General features: G+C 42.2%; 1 protein-coding gene across 6 annotated transcripts in view; it reads right to left on the reverse strand.

The window, feature by feature from the left end:
* The window catches only part of TNNT2 (troponin T2, cardiac type), a 34,686-nt gene that overhangs the window by 15,302 nt on the left and 751 nt on the right, over positions 1 to 18,633 (reverse strand). For 4 of the 6 annotated variants that reach the window (XM_044447995.1, XM_044448029.1, XM_044448020.1 and 1 more), the window contains exons 2-8: positions 10,882 to 10,929; positions 5,171 to 5,181; positions 5,056 to 5,073; positions 3,588 to 3,617; positions 2,468 to 2,515; positions 1,885 to 1,917; positions 1,122 to 1,143 (exon numbers count right to left, since the gene is read on the reverse strand). In XM_044447995.1, coding sequence (XP_044303930.1) covers positions 1,122 to 1,143; positions 1,885 to 1,917; positions 2,468 to 2,515; positions 3,588 to 3,617; positions 5,056 to 5,073; positions 5,171 to 5,181; positions 10,882 to 10,919 — 200 coding nt within the window. In that variant the 5' untranslated portion in view covers positions 10,920 to 10,929. The remainder of the gene's footprint in view (positions 1 to 1,121; positions 1,144 to 1,884; positions 1,918 to 2,467; positions 2,516 to 3,587; positions 3,618 to 5,055; positions 5,074 to 5,170; positions 5,182 to 10,881; positions 10,930 to 18,633) is intronic. The other 2 variants (XM_044448005.1, XM_044448013.1) reach the window with 2 other exon arrangements.

Below are 18,633 nucleotides of genomic sequence, written 5' to 3' on the forward strand. Positions count from 1 at the left end.
CCACTTTATCTTCCAGTTAGTTCAAGCCTAGAGATGTCTGCATTGTTAGGGGACTGAGTGTGGCTATCGAGATTCAGCCTGAAGTCTGTGCTCTGTTTCTAGGTGAGTTTGGAGAAAGCACACTATCCCAGCTAGCTTACTATATAATAATGTAGAGACCAATCTGCTAAGCTTTTGTGAAAGGGCAACATACAAAGATAAGATAACGGTTGGGAAACTTAAGGTAGTCCAAGTTAGGCAGCAAGACTGTTTACAGGGACTGGTCAGTATAACCTTATTATGCCAGTGCTTTGTGATTGTCACTGGCTTTGTGATTTGCCCTGGTTTCCAATGCATTTCAGAATCCAATTCAAATGATAGCATTAACTTTCATACCTACTACCCAGCTTTTCATCTCCCAGCATACATGTACCCTAAGATCATTTTTGGCAGCCCTGCTCCAGATGCCCCCAACAAATGGAGTGATGTGGGTGGCTTCTAAAAAGAGGGACTTTTCAACTGTGGCACCTCAGTTATGGAATGCCCTCCTCAGAGAGGCTTGTCTGGCAGCTTTGTTGTAGTTTTCTTAACACCAGGTAAGGCTTTTCTATTCTCCCATGCATTTTAGTTCTTCCTTAAACCTATGGATGTATGTTGAGGTCTTTACACTGCTGGTGGTTTTTACTTTTACTTTGGCTTTATACTGTAGTTCTAATTTAAAAAAAACTATTTTGTCAGGTTGTTGTATTTTCTGGCTTTAATTGTCTTGAAGCACACACAGAACTTAGCTTAATAGAGCTGTCATAAATAAATAATAGTAATAATTTTTACATGAAGTACTTCAGAAAACCCAGATGCTTCCATGGGGTAGAAGCCATTGTTGTGGCCACCAAAGACAAGTGGTGAGTCAAGTTCTGAGTCCTTTTCCAGACAAGGCGGCTTATTCACTATGAATCCACAGCATCGACTTTCAGTGTCATCACAGAACTGAGATGTGAGCACTACACCACTTCCTTTCCAGCTTTTCTGCAATTTACTTCTAGGTTAAATGCTTACCATCTCCTCTGTTTTCTGTGACAGCTCCTACCTCAGCAACTGCATGATTTACCATAACATAAATAATGCTATGACAATATACTTACTTGGGCTTGGGTTTTGAGTCCCCTGCAAGAAACCAAATGAACATTTGAAAAGAGAAAACAAATATATTTATTTGTTCCCTCAGATAGGACTTTCCGTATTCCCACAGAATACCCTTACGGCCTATAGAATAGTTCAAGTTTCCAAGTTACAATATAACTTTTCTTACAATCTTTTGTCAACTTCTGGAGACAACCACATAATTTCTGCTTCTTTTCCATGTTTATCTCCAGGGCTGGCCCAAGATGGCCCTTGCTTCAACGCCTGATGGGACAGCTACCTCCACTGGGCCAGAGGGCAGCAGGCTAACCTATGGGATGCAGGACAGGCTGTATGGCAGAACCAACATGACTTGGTTCCAGGGCAAGTGAGATGATTGGCAGGTTCCAGAGGAATGTTTGAAGAGCTGCTGCTCCAGTCCCCCAACCAGGAGAAGCTGGTGAGTCCCATGTCAGTGGGGCTCCTCAATCATTGCAGTTTTTACTTTGAGCTGCACAGTAACTTTAGAAGAACTCTCCATGGTACTGAACCACATCTCCAAGATAGGTCTTCCACTGTGGAGAAACTGTCAATAGCTCTGCTTAGCAGTTGGCTCGCTCCGCCTAATGACAGCAACAGCCTTCTCTCTCTCTCCCTCTCTCCCACCCTCCCTCTCTCTCTCATCTTCCTGTGTCCTTTTTCATTCAAAATACTTCCCTGAATGCTTGCAGTACCAGTCCAAACAGAAGGAGATTTCCTTATGCAATGGTTCCCGTTTCCATTTACCTTCTTCCGGTTCTTTAGCTTGCTCTTCTTGTTCTATTTAAAAGAAGAGTGAAGAATTTTGATTAGCATTCTACCACACAGGCAAAGTTGCACCAAGAATCCCCACTCCCTGCTGATACATTTTATTTCCTCTAAGCGGTGCCTGTCATCATTCCTAGCATGCTTCATAGTTCATCCAGTCATTGCTGGAAAGGTTCACATTGCCAGCATTCTCCCATTTGCGGATCAGAGACAGCAGTCTCCCCTCTCCCGAAAGTTTATAACACCATAATCTACAGAACAGACTATGATGTGAGGTCAATGTTATGAATACAAAAGCACCTAGCCACCCCAAAGGAGGTGACTCTGCACACCTATGAAAACTAGTACTAGTGACAAAGAAACATCATTTCCTTATTTGCATTTTATTATACTCACTTCCCAACCCCCACCAAAAAGAAGTGCAACTCTACCCGCTTTACAGTTTGACCAGAAAACTACAATATTCTTTATTTGTTTATTGCATCCAGAGATCTGAAAATGGGAATCAATATCACAAGATTTGTATCAGCCTGAGCTGGCCCACCAGGATGTAAATACATGCCTTCTTCTATGGTTTCCTCTGCATCCTCCTTGTCTTTCTCTTCTTGTTCTTTGGAAAGAAACAGCAAAAAGACATTAACTCCTCTGAAGATTTCAAGTGTAGGTTGACATAGCTCAGTATAAGACAATGAACCCCAGCCATGAGGATGTCAAAGAAGAGAAGCATAAACCTAGAACATGGGAAAATGACACAATGATCACTGAGGACTAGCATCTTAGATTGAAGACTTTCAGGTTTGATGAGTTAACATTTCATTATATTCTTAGGGGGATATGAAATGTGCTCCATCAGCCTTCCACATGACACATCTCAAATGCAGAGGCAAGTTATTCCAGCTGCTTTTGAGTGGAAGCTTCCCACATTCCTAGCCCATCTTTATAGTGTTGAGGTCTAAATGACAAAAGTAGCAAAGAAGAAATGGGCAAGGAAAAAGCTCTGTTGGTCTGCACACTGCTTTCCATACCAGAAAAAGTTAGCACATTTTTGTTTGTGGATAAAAGGCAGTTAAGGGGCAAGGGGGCATGATAAGTTTATAATGTGATGCACAGCGAGGAGAAAACAGCAGAATGGGGTCCCCCCCCCCGTCTTATAAAACTTAAACTAATTTTCACCAGTGAAATTGTTTCTGCAGCCAAGCAATGTTAGTCCTGTATTCATCCTGTAGGGGGCTCCTTTAGGGTGGCTTTTTAATACATTGGTTGTGAGAAACACAATTAATCTTTCTCTTTGCCTCCAACCACAATTCCATGTTTTTCAACTTCTTCTACATTCCTTATATCATATATGTTAACATGATCATCAACCTTGTTGAAAATAGAAATATTTCTATGCATAGTCGAGTACAGACTTGCATTAATTTGAGATTGCTTTATCATTTGGCCTTCCCATAAAGAATTCTGATAAATGCATTTTTGAGCAATGCAGAGAATTCTGTGTTTGAGGTGCCTATTTATTGGACTAGGAACCATAATTTCCAGAGTGCTTTAGGAAAAGAAAATAGCTCTCAATTCTGGCTATGTTTTGTAGGTAGATTTGCCTGTAGGCTGATGCACTGCATATAAAGGCACATGTTCCCACACATGAATCAGAAAAGAGTAATTGTAAAGAAATGTTCTACTACCGTCTTCCACCTCTATCCATTCTTCCTCTTCTTGAGCAGGGCAAACAGGGGTGGTGAAAGGGAATAAGTAAAGAAGATTAGCAAGGGAGCACAGTAAGCTGTGGCGTCAAGCTCAAACACCTACACACAGCACAGATTTCTCCTCCAGTGCTGGTCTTTGCTTCACATTTGTGCAGGTGCTAAGTGCTTAGGAAGCCAGACATTAGTAAAGACACGAGGATATTAAACCTGGAAATTCCAGAATATAGAAAGTCACAGATTCACATCAAAACAGGCATTGGTAATGATGTTCACATTCAAATATATGAAAGAGGAAGCATGCAGGTACTAACAAATTGCAAGGCATACTGCAATTGCAATTGCAATTGCAATTGCATGTAGTAGAAAGCTTGTTCTGTGGGAAAGCTGATTTCCAAACATATCAGTATCAATCTGGTTTCATAGAACTACTCTTTCCTGGTTCCAAAAAACAAAAACCCTAATTATGCCTCAGGTGAGCAAATTATGGCCCTCCATGTGTTGTTGGACTGCGGTTTTCACCATCATCACCCTTGGCTATGCTGCCCAGGGCTAATGGGGGCTGCAGCCCAAGATTTGGAGAGTCCCAGCTTATGCCAAGCAACTCCTCAGTCACTCAGTCTTCAATCGTCTTAACTCTTTGTTATACCAAAGTGACATACTCGGGAAATTTATCTTAGATATCCTTAAAACTATTTGTATAAAGTAGTTGTGTCCAAGTGTGTTTATAACTGAGCTGGATCCAGTGCTGGTCATTCACTGGCACAACAGAAAACATCAGTGGAAAGATTTCCCCTCGTCTCTGCAGCCCCTGTGCAAACCCTTATTGTCTCCAGAGTGTTGGAGACCCTCTGTACCCTATTTCAGGGGTGCAAAGGAGACTGCAGAGAGAGGTGAAGAAGGGGATCCAGGTGCACCTGCAAAAGTCACACTGCGTGAACAGGCACCTACTCACACAACTGTTGGAACCAGCCATTATTCACTTAAAATACCTTGTATAACTTGCTTTCCCCCCACTCTGCAAAAGAAACACTTAAACTAGTTCAGTTTCTATGAAAACATAATAAAACAAGAATTAGCAACACTAATTTAAAAAAACGGTTAAAAAACCTGAAACACATCAGCCGCTACTGTATAAGAGGAGAACCAGGCTAAGAGTAGCGTGGATGAGAGCTAAACCATGGCTTGGCCAAAAGACTTCTCCGCTGGAATAGAATAGTGGCAAAAAAGGAAATAACCCAACCACATGTGGCCAGGAATTCTACACACATGGCGCCACCACAGAAAATGCCCTCCCTCACTTGCTACCAGAAGAACGAAAGAGCCTGCTCAGATAAAGAGCTCATTGCTAGCTACATTGTAATGCATAGTTACCACCATGGGAGATGATGAAACAGTAAGGCAGACCACCATTCCCAGCTGTGATTTTGCAGTAGCAATGGAAGCTTACCTTCTTCAACACACTCTTCTGTGACATGAAGGAAGAAAGGAAAAGAGAAAGCATGAACAGAGCTGCAGTGTTTATTTTGAAAGCGTCTTGAATGTTATTGTTTGTTGTTTCTTACCTTCCTGTTCCCTGTAAAGCAGAAGAGAAAACAACTAGGTTAGAATAATATCTGACCTTTCAAACAAACAACTTGTTTTAGGACAACAAAAACCATAGTTCATGTCCCTTGCATATATATTTGGAAGAACATGATAGAATTGTCAGCCAGAAACAACAAAAAGTCTTGTGACATAAAAGTTTATGAAACCATTAGGGCTTCACTACACAAGACTTGTAAGCCTTTGCTTTACTGAGGTCGCTGCGTCTGGATCTTACTGGGATTAAGGCCTGCTCTTTTACACATGCTTTTTGGCCTGTTCCCCTGGGTTTTTTCTTTCCCTGTCTTTCTGTATGGTCCATTAAAGAAACACTGTAACACTTCCTACCTGACATATTGCAGAATTGCATGAATGCATGAGGGTCTTATTCCAGTTCATCGTTGCAAAAGGTGGGAGATTCCCGGGAGGACGGCATCATCATGCGAAGCACTCGCAAACTGTGCACATGTGAGGAGTCTTGAGAGCCACAAGATTCTCTCCCCAAACCTCTTTTTTGTGTTAAAGTAATTCTATCAGCAGCTCATATACCACCACCCAAAGCTGTAGCAGCTCTTTGGAAAAACAGATGCCTGGGTTACCTCATATACCTTTTGCTACCACTAGTCAACATTTTATTTTATCAAAGGATATTGTCGCCCTGCATGGGCACCAGAAGATGCTTGCTAGGTCTGTTGGCCTTTGAATTTGCCTTGCCAACACTGCTGGGAAGTGGGCACACCCCAGTTCTCGACATGATATATTTCAGCTTCAATCAAAAGCAGAAACTCAGTTCATTTTCTGGTGTCTTCCCCATTGACAATAATGGGAATATCAACAAGTGTCTTTAACTGTTTTTTTAAATGGGCAAGCATAGTTATTCCTTCTGAAGGGATGTGTTTTCATGAGGAATTTGCCGTGTTCTTTGGTGTGTTGCTTTGAGATGCAGAAAGAGAACGAGAGAATTCAAGTAGCTCTACCATCTTGTTTGCCTCAGACAGTAGAGAACTAGGTATTTTTGGACCTTGTAAGACCATTGCAAGTTCCTCATTAGATTGTCTTGTGTAAAACTTCAGTTGTGCAGTATAGTATAGTATAGTATAGTATATACTTCAGTATAGTATAGTATATAGTACAGTCTATAGTATACTATAGTATATACTTCAGTTGTGAATTATAGCTAATATTCCTTCTTCCACAACCATTCCATACTTTATCACTGTGTCTGTATGCCCTGTATGTTTAAATGTTTACCATCCCTGCTAAAAATAGCAATAACAACATTCACGAGCATATTCAGGACTTCATTTTATTGTTAGTTACACCATAACATCATCATAAGTACAGGGCTGATGGAAGTTGTAGTTCAATAAACATGGAGTGCACCAAATTGAGGAAAGCTGCTTTAAACTGTTGTTCCCAAGACCGGATCCCCAGCTGTTACTGGACTACCCCTCCCATTTCCCAGCAATCATGGTCAATGGACAGGGAGGATAAGAATTACAGTCCAACAATATTTCCAAGGTTGGCAACCACTGCTCCAGGTGTACCAGCGTGGCTTCCTATACAGTCAGACAGTCACTGTGGTTTGAAGCTCCTTTTGCAGCTCCGGGGTCACAAAGCATCCATCCACACACCAGTTGTCTGTTAAACCATAACTTTCCCCCTAACTACCCCAAAATTTCCCTGAGCACTTCCAGCATAAACCTGGGAACATGCCTGAGCAGCCATATCCCTAAACTGGTCTTCTGGCTTCAGTTTTTTCTGTATTTCATTTCTCCCTCTCTCTAGGACTTTCTCTAAACATTGTATTTACCTTGAGTGGGATGCCAGAAAGAGACTCTGGTCCTGCAGACCCTGGCAAGACTCTAATGTCTGTGGGGCACTAATGGATCTCATTATTAGTACAGAGTATGCAAATCACTATCAGGAAGGAGGGGTGCTGATGCAGAAACTCTCTTGGGGACAGTGGGAGGGGAGAATAGATGGGGAGCATCTCATATGCCACTGCTGCAGAGGGAATCAATACCAATCTGAAAGCTTTCAGAGCCTCCACAGAAGAAGTAAAAGATATGGACTTTCTCTTCAGCTGTACATCACGGCTGTCCTTGTCCCTGTCTGTGACCTGGTATTGCCTAATCAATTTGAACCAAGCCAGGACAAGTTCTTCCACAGTGCATTAGACCACCAGTGTGACTTCCCCTTGACCTCAGCCTATTATTATTGTGTGATTTGAGTCACCCCAAGGGATGAATTTTCTACTATGAACCTTCTTTCATTTATGCATTTGATTTCATTTCTATATAACCAAATAGCCAAAGCTATCTGGGCAGCTTACAGCAACTCCTAAAAGCAAGACATAATGTAGTAAAAACAATCATAAGCATTTTCCACACCACAAAATTTTAAAACAGTTTAAAATTCAAGACCGAGTAGACATGTTACAAACAGCAAACATGACTGCCTCTATCAAGCCACTGAATGCCCTGATATATATGTAAATACCTCAGCACAGAGGGCTGCCAATCTGGCACTGAAAGGATGACAACATTGGCCCCAGGTTAACACAGAAATTTAAATAAACTGCCAGTGTGGATCTTCTATGTGGACCATCTATGTTCTAAGGACCCTCATCAACTCTTGTTCCCAGCAGATAAGATTACCTCTGATTTGAAACTGGCTGGGCTTTTAATGGCTCACTTCTAGGCTGGGTTTGTTGGAAATTTGACTAGAATTAAATGAACTGGCATGTAGATTGAGGAGCCCTGTGCTTTGGTGGAAGAGATAGGAAAATACTTTATAAGTAGCATGTGGACAAGTATTAGACAACTTAATGTATGACTTCATGTTATGCATCAGCTGGAGATGCAGCTCAAGTAACTGTAACAGGTGCCGTGAAAAGCAGGGGGCTGGTGCCTACGCAGAAGGAATGAGGAGAGGCTCCAAAGGAGTATTTTTCAATAGTCTCTGTTGGGTGAGTCTTTGGAGTTGAAAATTAGACTATGTGAGAAGCTGCTGAGTGAGTTGTGGGTATGTAGGAAACTGAGAAAGTGTGAGGCATGGGGAGTGACAGGGCGTTCAAAAGGTATGAAGGATGCCTAGCATTGCAAGCATAGTCAGGTCACAAGAAGCCAATGCCATTCAGGACTTGTATGCTTCTGTACAGTTCCTACTTTATTTCTTCCTGTATCCAAAATCTTCCAACCAAAACGATTTTCAGACTAGGAGTGGCTCCTAGCACATATTGCCCAGGTCATTGAGTCCATACAGTGAATGGATTCACAGGACACAACACCCCATTGTGAGTAACAAGCCATGTCGGTTGTTATGCTAACTCAGAGCACTTCCCATGGTGTGGTTGGTTTGGAGGGTATGAGGCCACCCCGACAAGCCATAACTTGTTCTAGGAGTTGCTAGGCCCATCACAGGTGGTCATGTCATCGAAAGCTTAGTGACCAACCCCATCATGGGGCCTAGAAAGTGGTGATTGAGGCACTCAGCAAGTTTTTTCCCCCAACCACAAGCCTTTTTGTAGACACCCTGGCTTCCTCCACCCCTGCTTTTCCCCCATTCTCCTTCAGAGATCCCTTTTCATGATTTTTGACCATTGGAAGCCTCTCTATAATGCCCAAGCATGACATTGGAGGGTTTTTCACTGGTTTGCCTCTTTTTCTTTTTTTAAAAAAGCACCCCAAATGTGCACAAATATTTGCACAAGTGTTCACCCTAAAAGGAAATCATTTGGACTTACAGCTGCAAAGGACTGTGCTTGTACAGAACTGAAACCGAGGCCTTGCTTGACCTGCCAAAGTACAGTAGCAGTAGCCGTGGGCATTGACTTCGAGAAGCTGCAAATTGGGTTACATTTTTATTTTGCATTCCTGTGACAGCTGTCAAAAGGTAAGCTATCAAAGGAAACCAAATCTGTGATCAACCCCCCAAGCAGGAAACTCTATTGGAGAGAGAGACAGAGAGAGAGAGAGAGAGAGAGAGAGATTGGCTGCATCTGACTCTTCTCAGTTTCTTGCATCTTTTCCACCCTTTCCCAAGACTCTTAAGTGTTCAGAAAGGTGAAAACATATGAGCCACCCCTTTTTACAGGGGTATGGAACTTTGACACCAGTCAAAGCATAACTTCCAATTAAAATGAAGGTTTCAATAGGGATAATCATGGTTCTTTTTGACAAGAATATATGCATATCAATCTGGGAGACAACCAAAGAAGAAGGAATGGTGGGAATAGCCCACTGGACGCCTGATCACCTGATCACCTGAGTTGCAGAGCATGATTTGTTGTCTTGTGCAAACCCAATCGGTGACCAACTGCTTTGAAAACCATTGAATGGGCCTATATACTAAGCATGCCTGTCAAGAGGACAAGACTTATTGTATACTGTTATATGTGTTTTATATTGTTAATTTATGTATTTTAATGTATTTACTTGTAAGCCGCCCCGAGGCTTTGGCGAATGGGGAGGCCTAGAAATTTTCTAAATAAATAAATAAATAAATAAATAAATAAACAAACAAACAAGACCCTTTGCACCCGCAAAGGTGCCTATGTAACAATTTGAGCTGTATATAACATGGCTACCTGCAGAGTTACTTCCAGATTTCTGATGGACCTTGGGCAAGTAACCCTCAATGGGGTCTCTCTTTCAGTAAGTCTACTTTCTCACTGGTCTTGGTCCTCATCATATTTCCTGCCATCACTACCATTTGCTTTCTTGACTAACAGACAGTCCATTGAAAAGTTTATTTATATGCATCGTTGCACATTTTTAAATGGATATGATTTAAATAGAAATGTAATAGTGCTGGAGGTGGGGAGAGGGAGATGGTGACTCGTGTGCCTGCTCCATCTGTTGTCCAGATGTTCAGTGTGGATGGACAACTTCAAGGCCTCTGTTCTCAGTTCTGATAGTTAAAATGCATAGGGAGACACCTTTAAATGAAGGATACGAGAAAGCAGGCTCCCCGACAGCCCTTCCCAAAGAAGACTAAATTAGGACCCGCAGCTTCCCTAGTCAGGGGTTGCATCATCAGGCAACAGCCAATGCCCATGCGCCAGTCCTTGGACCCTCATGACCCTCCTCTTCTTTCTCCTCGTTGCTTCTTCACTTGCCCGCAGTGAGCAACTGACCAGTGACAGGAGCGAGAGAAGAAGTTATAACCCACCTGTCCTGTTCTCACTCGCTGGAAGGTGGTGTGGGCTGGGCCCAGCATGAGAGGTATCCACACTGACGGTCAGTATCCATACTGATGAGGAGGAGGAGGCAAGCAATGCTTGGGTGTGGGGTCCTTCAAGAGTAAGCCCTCCCCACCAACCCCACCCCTGAAAATAGCATTCTTTGTTACATATCTATCTATCAACAGTATTCAAAAAATAGCATAGGAAATTAAAGTGGTTTGCTGAGAATTTTGCTGGGTCGGCAGCTATGAAGAATGATTTTCCCAGGTATCAAATTTTTCTCCAGCTTTTTGCTATGATAGACCACTCCAGCCAATCAGGGTGGCTTTGTTATACGCTTGCCATAATCCCAGGAACTTGCTGAGTAAGGATGCATGGCATATCTAAGCAGTCAGAGAGCCATACCGGTCACTGAGAGTGTCAGAACAGGCATTGAGCTACCACCTGTCGCTCTCCTGGCTTTGGAAGGGAAAGAAATCTCTTTGAGCATCCCCCAGTACTTACTCTTCATATTCCTCGATGATCTCTTCAGTATCCGACATTTTTGGTTACCTGCAAACAAAGCAAAGCAAAACAAAACAAAGCAAAACAGAGGAAATGTTAAAAGTTGCAGTAGATCCACCAAAACCAAAGGCTTAATTAGGCATCAGACTACTATCTGAAATAGCTATGACATACCGGCTGTGAAATGTTGGGAGTTGCAAGTCCTTTTTCTGCCTAAATAGGCATAGGATTTTTTTCCCAAATCAGAGATGCAGAGGAGATCAAAGGGAGTCACAGGGCAGATCCAGTGGCCAGAGGAAAGTACATCATTGTAATACATACTCTCTAACATTTGTCAGATAAAAATAGTTGCACATGCTTTACATTAAATGAGAAAATAGCTTGTCACAGCAGAAGTATACACAACTGGTTTCTGAGGGGTCTATTTACAGATGCACCCCATTAAGCAATTCTCGAACACTGCCTACCTTTCCAAGGGACTCACTTGACTATTCAGATAGCATGTACGTGTACGCTTTCTGTGTGTCATGGGGTTGCCTGATATGAGAAATATTTAGATACCTTGATCTCGCAGGCATGTCTGGCACAGAGGACGTGATGACTGACCATTCCATCCACAAGTACAGGCCCAATGACTGGCTGTCATTTATGAGTCTCAGAGACTTAGAAGAAGGTCACATGACTGCATCAGTAACTGCAGGCTGTGTCACATGCTAGCACTCCAGAGAACCAGCCAATGGAGTCAGTGGGCAGCAGCATCAGGCGTCTGCTGAGTCCCATGTTCCAGTAAGGGGCCCCCAGCCAAGCCCTGGGGCCTCCTGGCCACAGACTTCCCACTGTTGCTGCTTCTTCACCTGCACTTAATGAAGAAGTGAACAGTGGGATAAATGAAGACTAGAATCTATAACTGTCAGTTTGCTCTGAATGATGCTGCAGATTGGGCCCAGCTTGAGGGGAAACCAAACAATGACAGCAAGGAGGAGGAGGAGAGAAGGAGGAGGGCATGCCTAGGGAGTGTGTGTGTTGGGGAGGGGGGAATCCACTGAGTACATCTTCTGCAAACAACATTCAATTCTTGGAATCAGGCTTTGCTAACTATATCCAGGGTAAACGACTGGAGTGCCTTGCATTTTAACTTTTGAAGCATCCCAGATACCCCTTTTCTTGATTTCCTCATTTCATAAACATCAGGTAATAAATATTTGAAGTAATTTCCCACATTTGGGGAATATGGCCCAGGATTCGGTACAAATGTTGCATATGAACAGCAACTTGTGTCCCACATAAAAATAGACTGAAGGCTTTCTTTCTTTCTTTCTTTCTTTTTTTTTTGCTGAAAACTTGTGGAGAATTGGGATAGGGGGAACATCCAGACATTAAAGAATACTCAGCAGACAGTTTCTAGAGTGAAATATTTGAGGTACAATTGTGGGTCCAAGCAAATAAATATTAATCAAATGGTTTGGTTCATGCTCATTTCATATTACCCGTCTTCTAGGATTCTATTCATTATGAGCTAAACTATATATAGTTTCACTGAATATCAACCAAGATAAAAATCAGATGATTTTCCTTTTCAAAGTTCTGCAGACCTGCCAATGGGCCAAGGAATATTTGTCATTTTGTGAAATAATGGGAAAGTCCTATAAAATGACTGTCCATAAACAGCCAGGCAAACATGGAGGTTATTTTTGCTCAGCCATCTCAAATACAGTTTAAGGGCATACAAAAGATATATATGGCCTGGGGTGCCTGATTCTGCCTAATCTTGGAAGCTAAGCAGGTTCAGGCCGGGTTAGGATTTGGATGGGAGACTTGAATCCTACACTGAGCTGGGGTTGGACTTGATGACCTTTCTTGATTCTCTGATTCTTATGAACTGCCCAGAGAGCTTTGGCTATGGGATGTATAGAATTGTGATTAATACTAATTATAATTGCACTCATCTCATATCTTAAGCATGTATTTCAGTGGCTCCCTGTTAAGTGCATTGTATATCTAAAGACTACATAAAAGGATGTTTCCTAGCAACATCAAATTTCAGCTTGAGCTACCTAGTTTCTTCTACTCTTTAGATTGCGCTTCCTCTTTTTTATTCCAAACATTTTTATAGGCAAAAATTGGTGCACTACCAGCATTCAGCAAAACTGCACATGTTCAGTAATGCAAAGAAAAAAAGGTTAACCGAGGACTATGTTCTCAGCTGCTTCTATACATAATCTAATAACTACTTGTGCAGCCGGGCATCTCAGGAAGCAGGTGTTTTTGTTCAGGCTGTTTTTCTAGTTTCCCTAATCGAGGAGGTGATGCATGTGATAGGAAGGAGAATGCTCATGGCTCTTCTGTGCACAACATCTAGGAACAAATATCTAGAATTTTGTCCTTGGTTGCTCTTCACTGGGGTGTAGAGGCTCAGGCCTGGAGTCAAACAGGGCCCTCCTGGGTCCCATTCTGGCCCCTCTGACATTCCTCAGAAGGAGATGCCCACTTCTCTTGCCACCACCCCCTTTCCCCCATCATGTGATGGTGGACTGGCTTTTGTGCAGATTTCCTCCCATTCTAAAGGGCTGAAGTATTCTTCTGTTGGCTTAATAGATTTTTAAGCCAAGACAAACTGGGATGTTTGGTTTTGGGGTCCTACCACTTTTGCCTGCAGCCCCTGAAAGCTTGTCCAAAATGGAACCCTGCTCCTGGGCTGTAAGAAGTCCTGCACTCTGCCCTGGATCCTTGGAAACGATGACAGCCTGAAACAAATTCAGATCCTTAGATCCATCCTTTTTGGATACTTAACACCTTTTGCCTGTCTACTACTATGATGACTATATAGGATGTCTACAACATTGTCATTTTGGGTCAGATGTCAATTTCTAAAGGACTTCTACTGGTCCAGGATCAAACAACCAAGGGGCAGGGGGTGGAAATGAAGGATTCTGACATGAGTTCTGATGAAGTCTAACCTTAGGCTGAAGGCTGAACAAGGTGTTTTGTTGTTGTTTGTAACCTTCAGGTACTTAGTTCACACAAGCCTTATATTACCCACTTCTGGAAAGGAGACAAGGCATTAATGAGGAGTAGGAAGGCAAAGGTTTAGGAAAGCAGCAGCACCATCTATGTCTATCTGCACAACTTCTAGCTGGAAGCCGTTGATCTTGGCTCGGATTCTGAACTCATTCAGTTGCTTGATATAATGGCAGTGGAACTGGGCTTTTCCTCCATGGCTCTGTGGCTTAGCAGCATACTTCTCCTAAAATAGGTGGCAGATTAGCTGGATCTGATAACTAAGAGCAAGCAGTGCTGTCTGCTGTGAGGGAGGGAGGGGTACATACACAGTGATGCAAAGGGATGCCTGTGCTAAATGAAGAAAAGAGATATCCTGAAGGAGTCATGCAACAGTAGGAAAACAAATAATTAATCTAGAGAAACAGGATTGTTGTGCTTTACTTTTCTGTTTTTCCCCTTATGAAGGATAAAAGCCTTTGCTGATGCCTTCATTTCACATCTTGGAAAAGGAAAACAATGGTTATGATCTTATTATTATAGCCCAGCACAATGTGGTGTATTGCCAATCTGAAGTTAGGGCATATTCAATCATATCTATATGCAGTCATCCTCAGGTGTCCTATATACAGTCTTCCTTCCTTCCTTCCTTCCTTCCTTCCTGGAAAAAAGTATTATTTATCTGCCGAAAATAGTAACTTCAGCTAACAGTAACTAACTTCAGGGGTATGGTTTAGGCCAGTGGTCAACAATGTGGTGCCATCCAGATATTTTGGATGGCCACAATCCCTGATCATCAGCCTTGCTGGCTGGGGCTGCTGGGACCTGTAGTCCAAAATAGATTGCCTACCTCCCCTTTAGGTATTCCAGGGATACTAGTAAGGTTTTTAAACACACATCTGAACAGAAGCCCTGTTTTCAGAAAGTGCCAGCTACAGCAAGCAGAAGGTAAAGAAGGGCTTTATGCTCTTAAAGCCAAAACAACTCAGCAAGAGATACAAATTACCGTATTTTTTGTTCTATAAGACTCACTTTTTCCCCCCTCAAAAGTAAGGGGAAATGTCTGTGCGTCTTAAAGAGTGAACATGTGTGTGCAGTAAGTCTGTCAGATGTGCAGCCCATGGGGAGGTGATGGGGAATGTGCCTGTGATTATGTGCTCATTTGATTCAGAATATTTTTTCTTGTTTTCCTCCTCTAAAAACTAGGTGCATCTAATGGTCAAGCGCGTCTTATAGAGCGAAAAATACGGTACATCAACCACAGTCCAGTCCTGGTGGTTTCTGTGGTAGAGATTTAAACTCATGCTTAACTCTCACAAGCAGTCATGAGGACCAGATAATGAGTAACTTTGGTTGGGATATGTCCTTTGCACTTACTGATATGAGAAACAATACGAGAAAAAAAGTCATCACTGGAGAACCAGCTCCATTCTTCATTTTCAAAACGTTTGTGTGCCTACATTTTTAAGGGACATGCTTTTCTCTAGTCTGTATGATTGCAGATAAAATTTGGGGAATAATAGAGTCATTGTACTATTGCCACCTTATTCCTACATGCTTGATATACTTTACAGTATACTTTACAGTCTTACCAATCCTCATAACAACTCTATGAAGTAGACTACCTTACACTGCACTGCAGCTGGGGCCTTTGCAGACCTTATGCATAGATTGAGTGCATGGACATCTCCTGACCCACACCCACTCTTTGTGCACCTCCCTGAAGATCCCCATATTGAGGGCAGCTTCTGCAAAAGGGGTCCTGGTCACACAGAAGCCTGAGGATATGCATGTTGTGTGCATGTGTAGAGGGTAGGAAATTGCCCTCTGCATATCCATGGGGTGGAGGCATGTAGCATCGGGACCAGAACCAAAAGATGCAGCCCTGATCCCTATCCCTGTATGCAGCCCAAGGGTGTTTTCAGATGATGGCTCCCCACACTACAAAGCAACTGTGTAGCTATTCCTTTTCTTCCTTAAAAGATTCTGGGGAAGAAGAAAGAAAGGTGGAAGGTGCAGTGGGAAAACACCAGAGACTTACAAGCTGAAGATGGTAGTGTCTGAAGTCTATGCAAAATTCCATTAATCAAGTGGTATGAGGGCCTCATTCTGAGCACCAGCATCTGTAAGGACTTGGTGAATAGTGATGAGCATTCAAGCACTGGCTTACACATGTGAGCTGCTGAGTTGATCTCTGCAGCGTCAAACGGTAACTCATACATGGGGACAACCTGTTAAGAGTATAAGCCCCCCAGCCAGGGGGCCCTTCATATCCCTGGTGCTTTTCAACAGAGTCCACTCACACAAGTAGCTTCAAGTAATGTATAACCCCAAATGGTGCACATGCATTTGTGAACTTCAGTCATAAGTTATGAACTTTGTTGCTCAAAAGCAATTTCACAGGCCATAAAGCAAGTTTACAGGTGTAAAAAAAAACAACAAAAACATCTCTTATAGGACCAGGTGCAGTGCCCTGTCATCAGGATTTACATGCCCCTTCAAGAAAGACACCTTATGCATACTCAGTGCTCTTTTCATCCTTATCAAATGGAAGTAAAAGTTCTTAAATTTATACACTGTGCTACATGCTTTCAGGTAGGAACGCTGGCAGCGGGCCTCTGGACCTATGCCATAAGGGTGCTAGGCACTAAATGCTTGTTTCAGTGGTAATAGGGAAAGAGGGGCATGCAGATTATAATCAAATAATTTTGGTTCATACTGTGGCGTTTGTAGGTTAAAGGATGTCTTTACAGTTTGCCATGCCATGCATATATATTTGACTAAGATCATCCCCTCCAAAGCAGGAGTCGGCCAGCATTGCTCACTGTGTCAAAGAAGGGCAGCATGTTCTCCTGGACTTTCTCCCAGACAAGATTCAGGTGATGCAGTTCATCCACTCATCACTCATTGTAGCAACCAAACTGGGGACAGGGGTAGAAAGTCATGTTCTGGTGTCTGCTATGCACCAGTCCCTCAAGCCCCATGTGGGTCTTGAGCAGAAGTGGACACTGGTACCGCTGTGCACCACCTCAGCATACCCCGAGCATGGCTTGGAAGGCAACATGTGGCAGAGGAAAGCCAATGACAACTGCCCAGAGTGCTGCTTGGGTGCTTTGGCTGTCTGTCATTGGAGCCACATGGGGTTTCATCGGGCCACATTGCAAAATACAGGTTCAGACAACATGGCAAGCCCAGGGGTAGCTACAAATTCTTACAGTAAGCCATGGATTGTTAGGGTGCCTTCATTGGCATAAAGAAACCACTCCACGGGGGCTGTTGGGTTCAAGTTACATGTCAAGTTACCATGACCAGAATTACAGTGGCTTAGTGTGTCATGTGATCGCCGTCACTGACACTAAACAAGATCACCAGGGCTTATGTGGAGCTATTCTGTTAACACTGCCATGAATTGTTGAAGCATATTAAGTATAATATTATATCTTTGGATATGTGCAAGTGTTTTCCGCCCACCAGTGATGTACTGTATTTTTATTATTACCAGCATTAGACTAGTAAATATTATTACCAATAGCAATAATTTCACTAAGCAGTCTAGAGAATTTTTTGTAATCAAAATATAACAAGATAACACAAACAAAAAATAGAACAAAATCCGAATAAAGCCACCAACAAGGGAGAAAAAGCAGTAGCACCTCAGGTCTAAAAAGCATTAAAATGAGTTTTTAAAACTGAAAAGCTGGGGAAATAAAAAGGTGCCTAGTAGGCCCCGGTGGGAATAGCAATCCACAGGTGGGGTACCAGCAGAAAAGACACTCTTTTTACTAACTATGTGCCACAAATCCTTTAGAAGGAACATCAAGAGAAATGTCTTTTGAGCAGAAACAGATGTGAAATCATTGGATAGATTATAAAATCAGAAAATGGGACTCAGGTTGGCTTCAGCCCACTACTTTTAATTCTAGAAATTAACTTTAATTAAGCATAAAAGTATCTTCAGATTTTGGCTTTTTGGTATCAACCCGTCTTGGTCTTGTGCTATTACTGCTTGGAACATACTACTTTGAGCAATTTTCCTGGGATCTTGCTAGATATTTTCCTGGAGACTTAGGGTGAGCTGTTTCTGGATAACTCCAGTAGCTTCTTAAATCACTCTTCCATCACTTCTACCTTTCCTTTGAACTGTCATAAATGCCTGCTTTTTCATACTTTCTCCAGGCATTTTAGTCTTCCAATTACTTCCCATACTGTATACTGTCATCATTTACTACTAAATGCTAAAAATTATATTTTTATATAGTTCAATCCTAAGCATATTTACTCAGAAATGCATCTCTTTGTGTTCAGTGGGCCTTACTCCCCTGTATGTATGTTCACTATTGCAACCTAAACAAAATAGGAATATTTTATACAGGTTCAGAACCTAGGCAAGAGTTCTAGCTGGATCACTATTGCAAAATGGTTTCTCAGCACTTCAAATTTTATGATGGACAAAATTTGAAAAACAGTGTATACAACTTTGGCACACATGTATTCACACAGCCTGTAAACATGCATTGAAATGCTATGCAGATGAAATATGGATTTTGCACTAAGACAAAACAGATGTAAGATTTATTACAGAAAATAGTAGCATTTCATTGACCTGGAATTACACTGAGATGATATTGAGAATGGCAAACCTCTTGATAAAAACAACATGCTATGTAAGTGAGGTTACAAAAATCATCCATTGCATATTTTTACAAAGAACTTTAGGGAAACTTGAGGATGGATCCGTAGTTCTGCCAGATTTCT

Source organism: Varanus komodoensis, unplaced genomic scaffold, assembly GCF_004798865.1.
Source record: "Varanus komodoensis strain SLA01 unplaced genomic scaffold, ASM479886v1 scaffold1, whole genome shotgun sequence".
Taxonomy (NCBI): domain Eukaryota; kingdom Metazoa; phylum Chordata; class Lepidosauria; order Squamata; family Varanidae; genus Varanus; species Varanus komodoensis.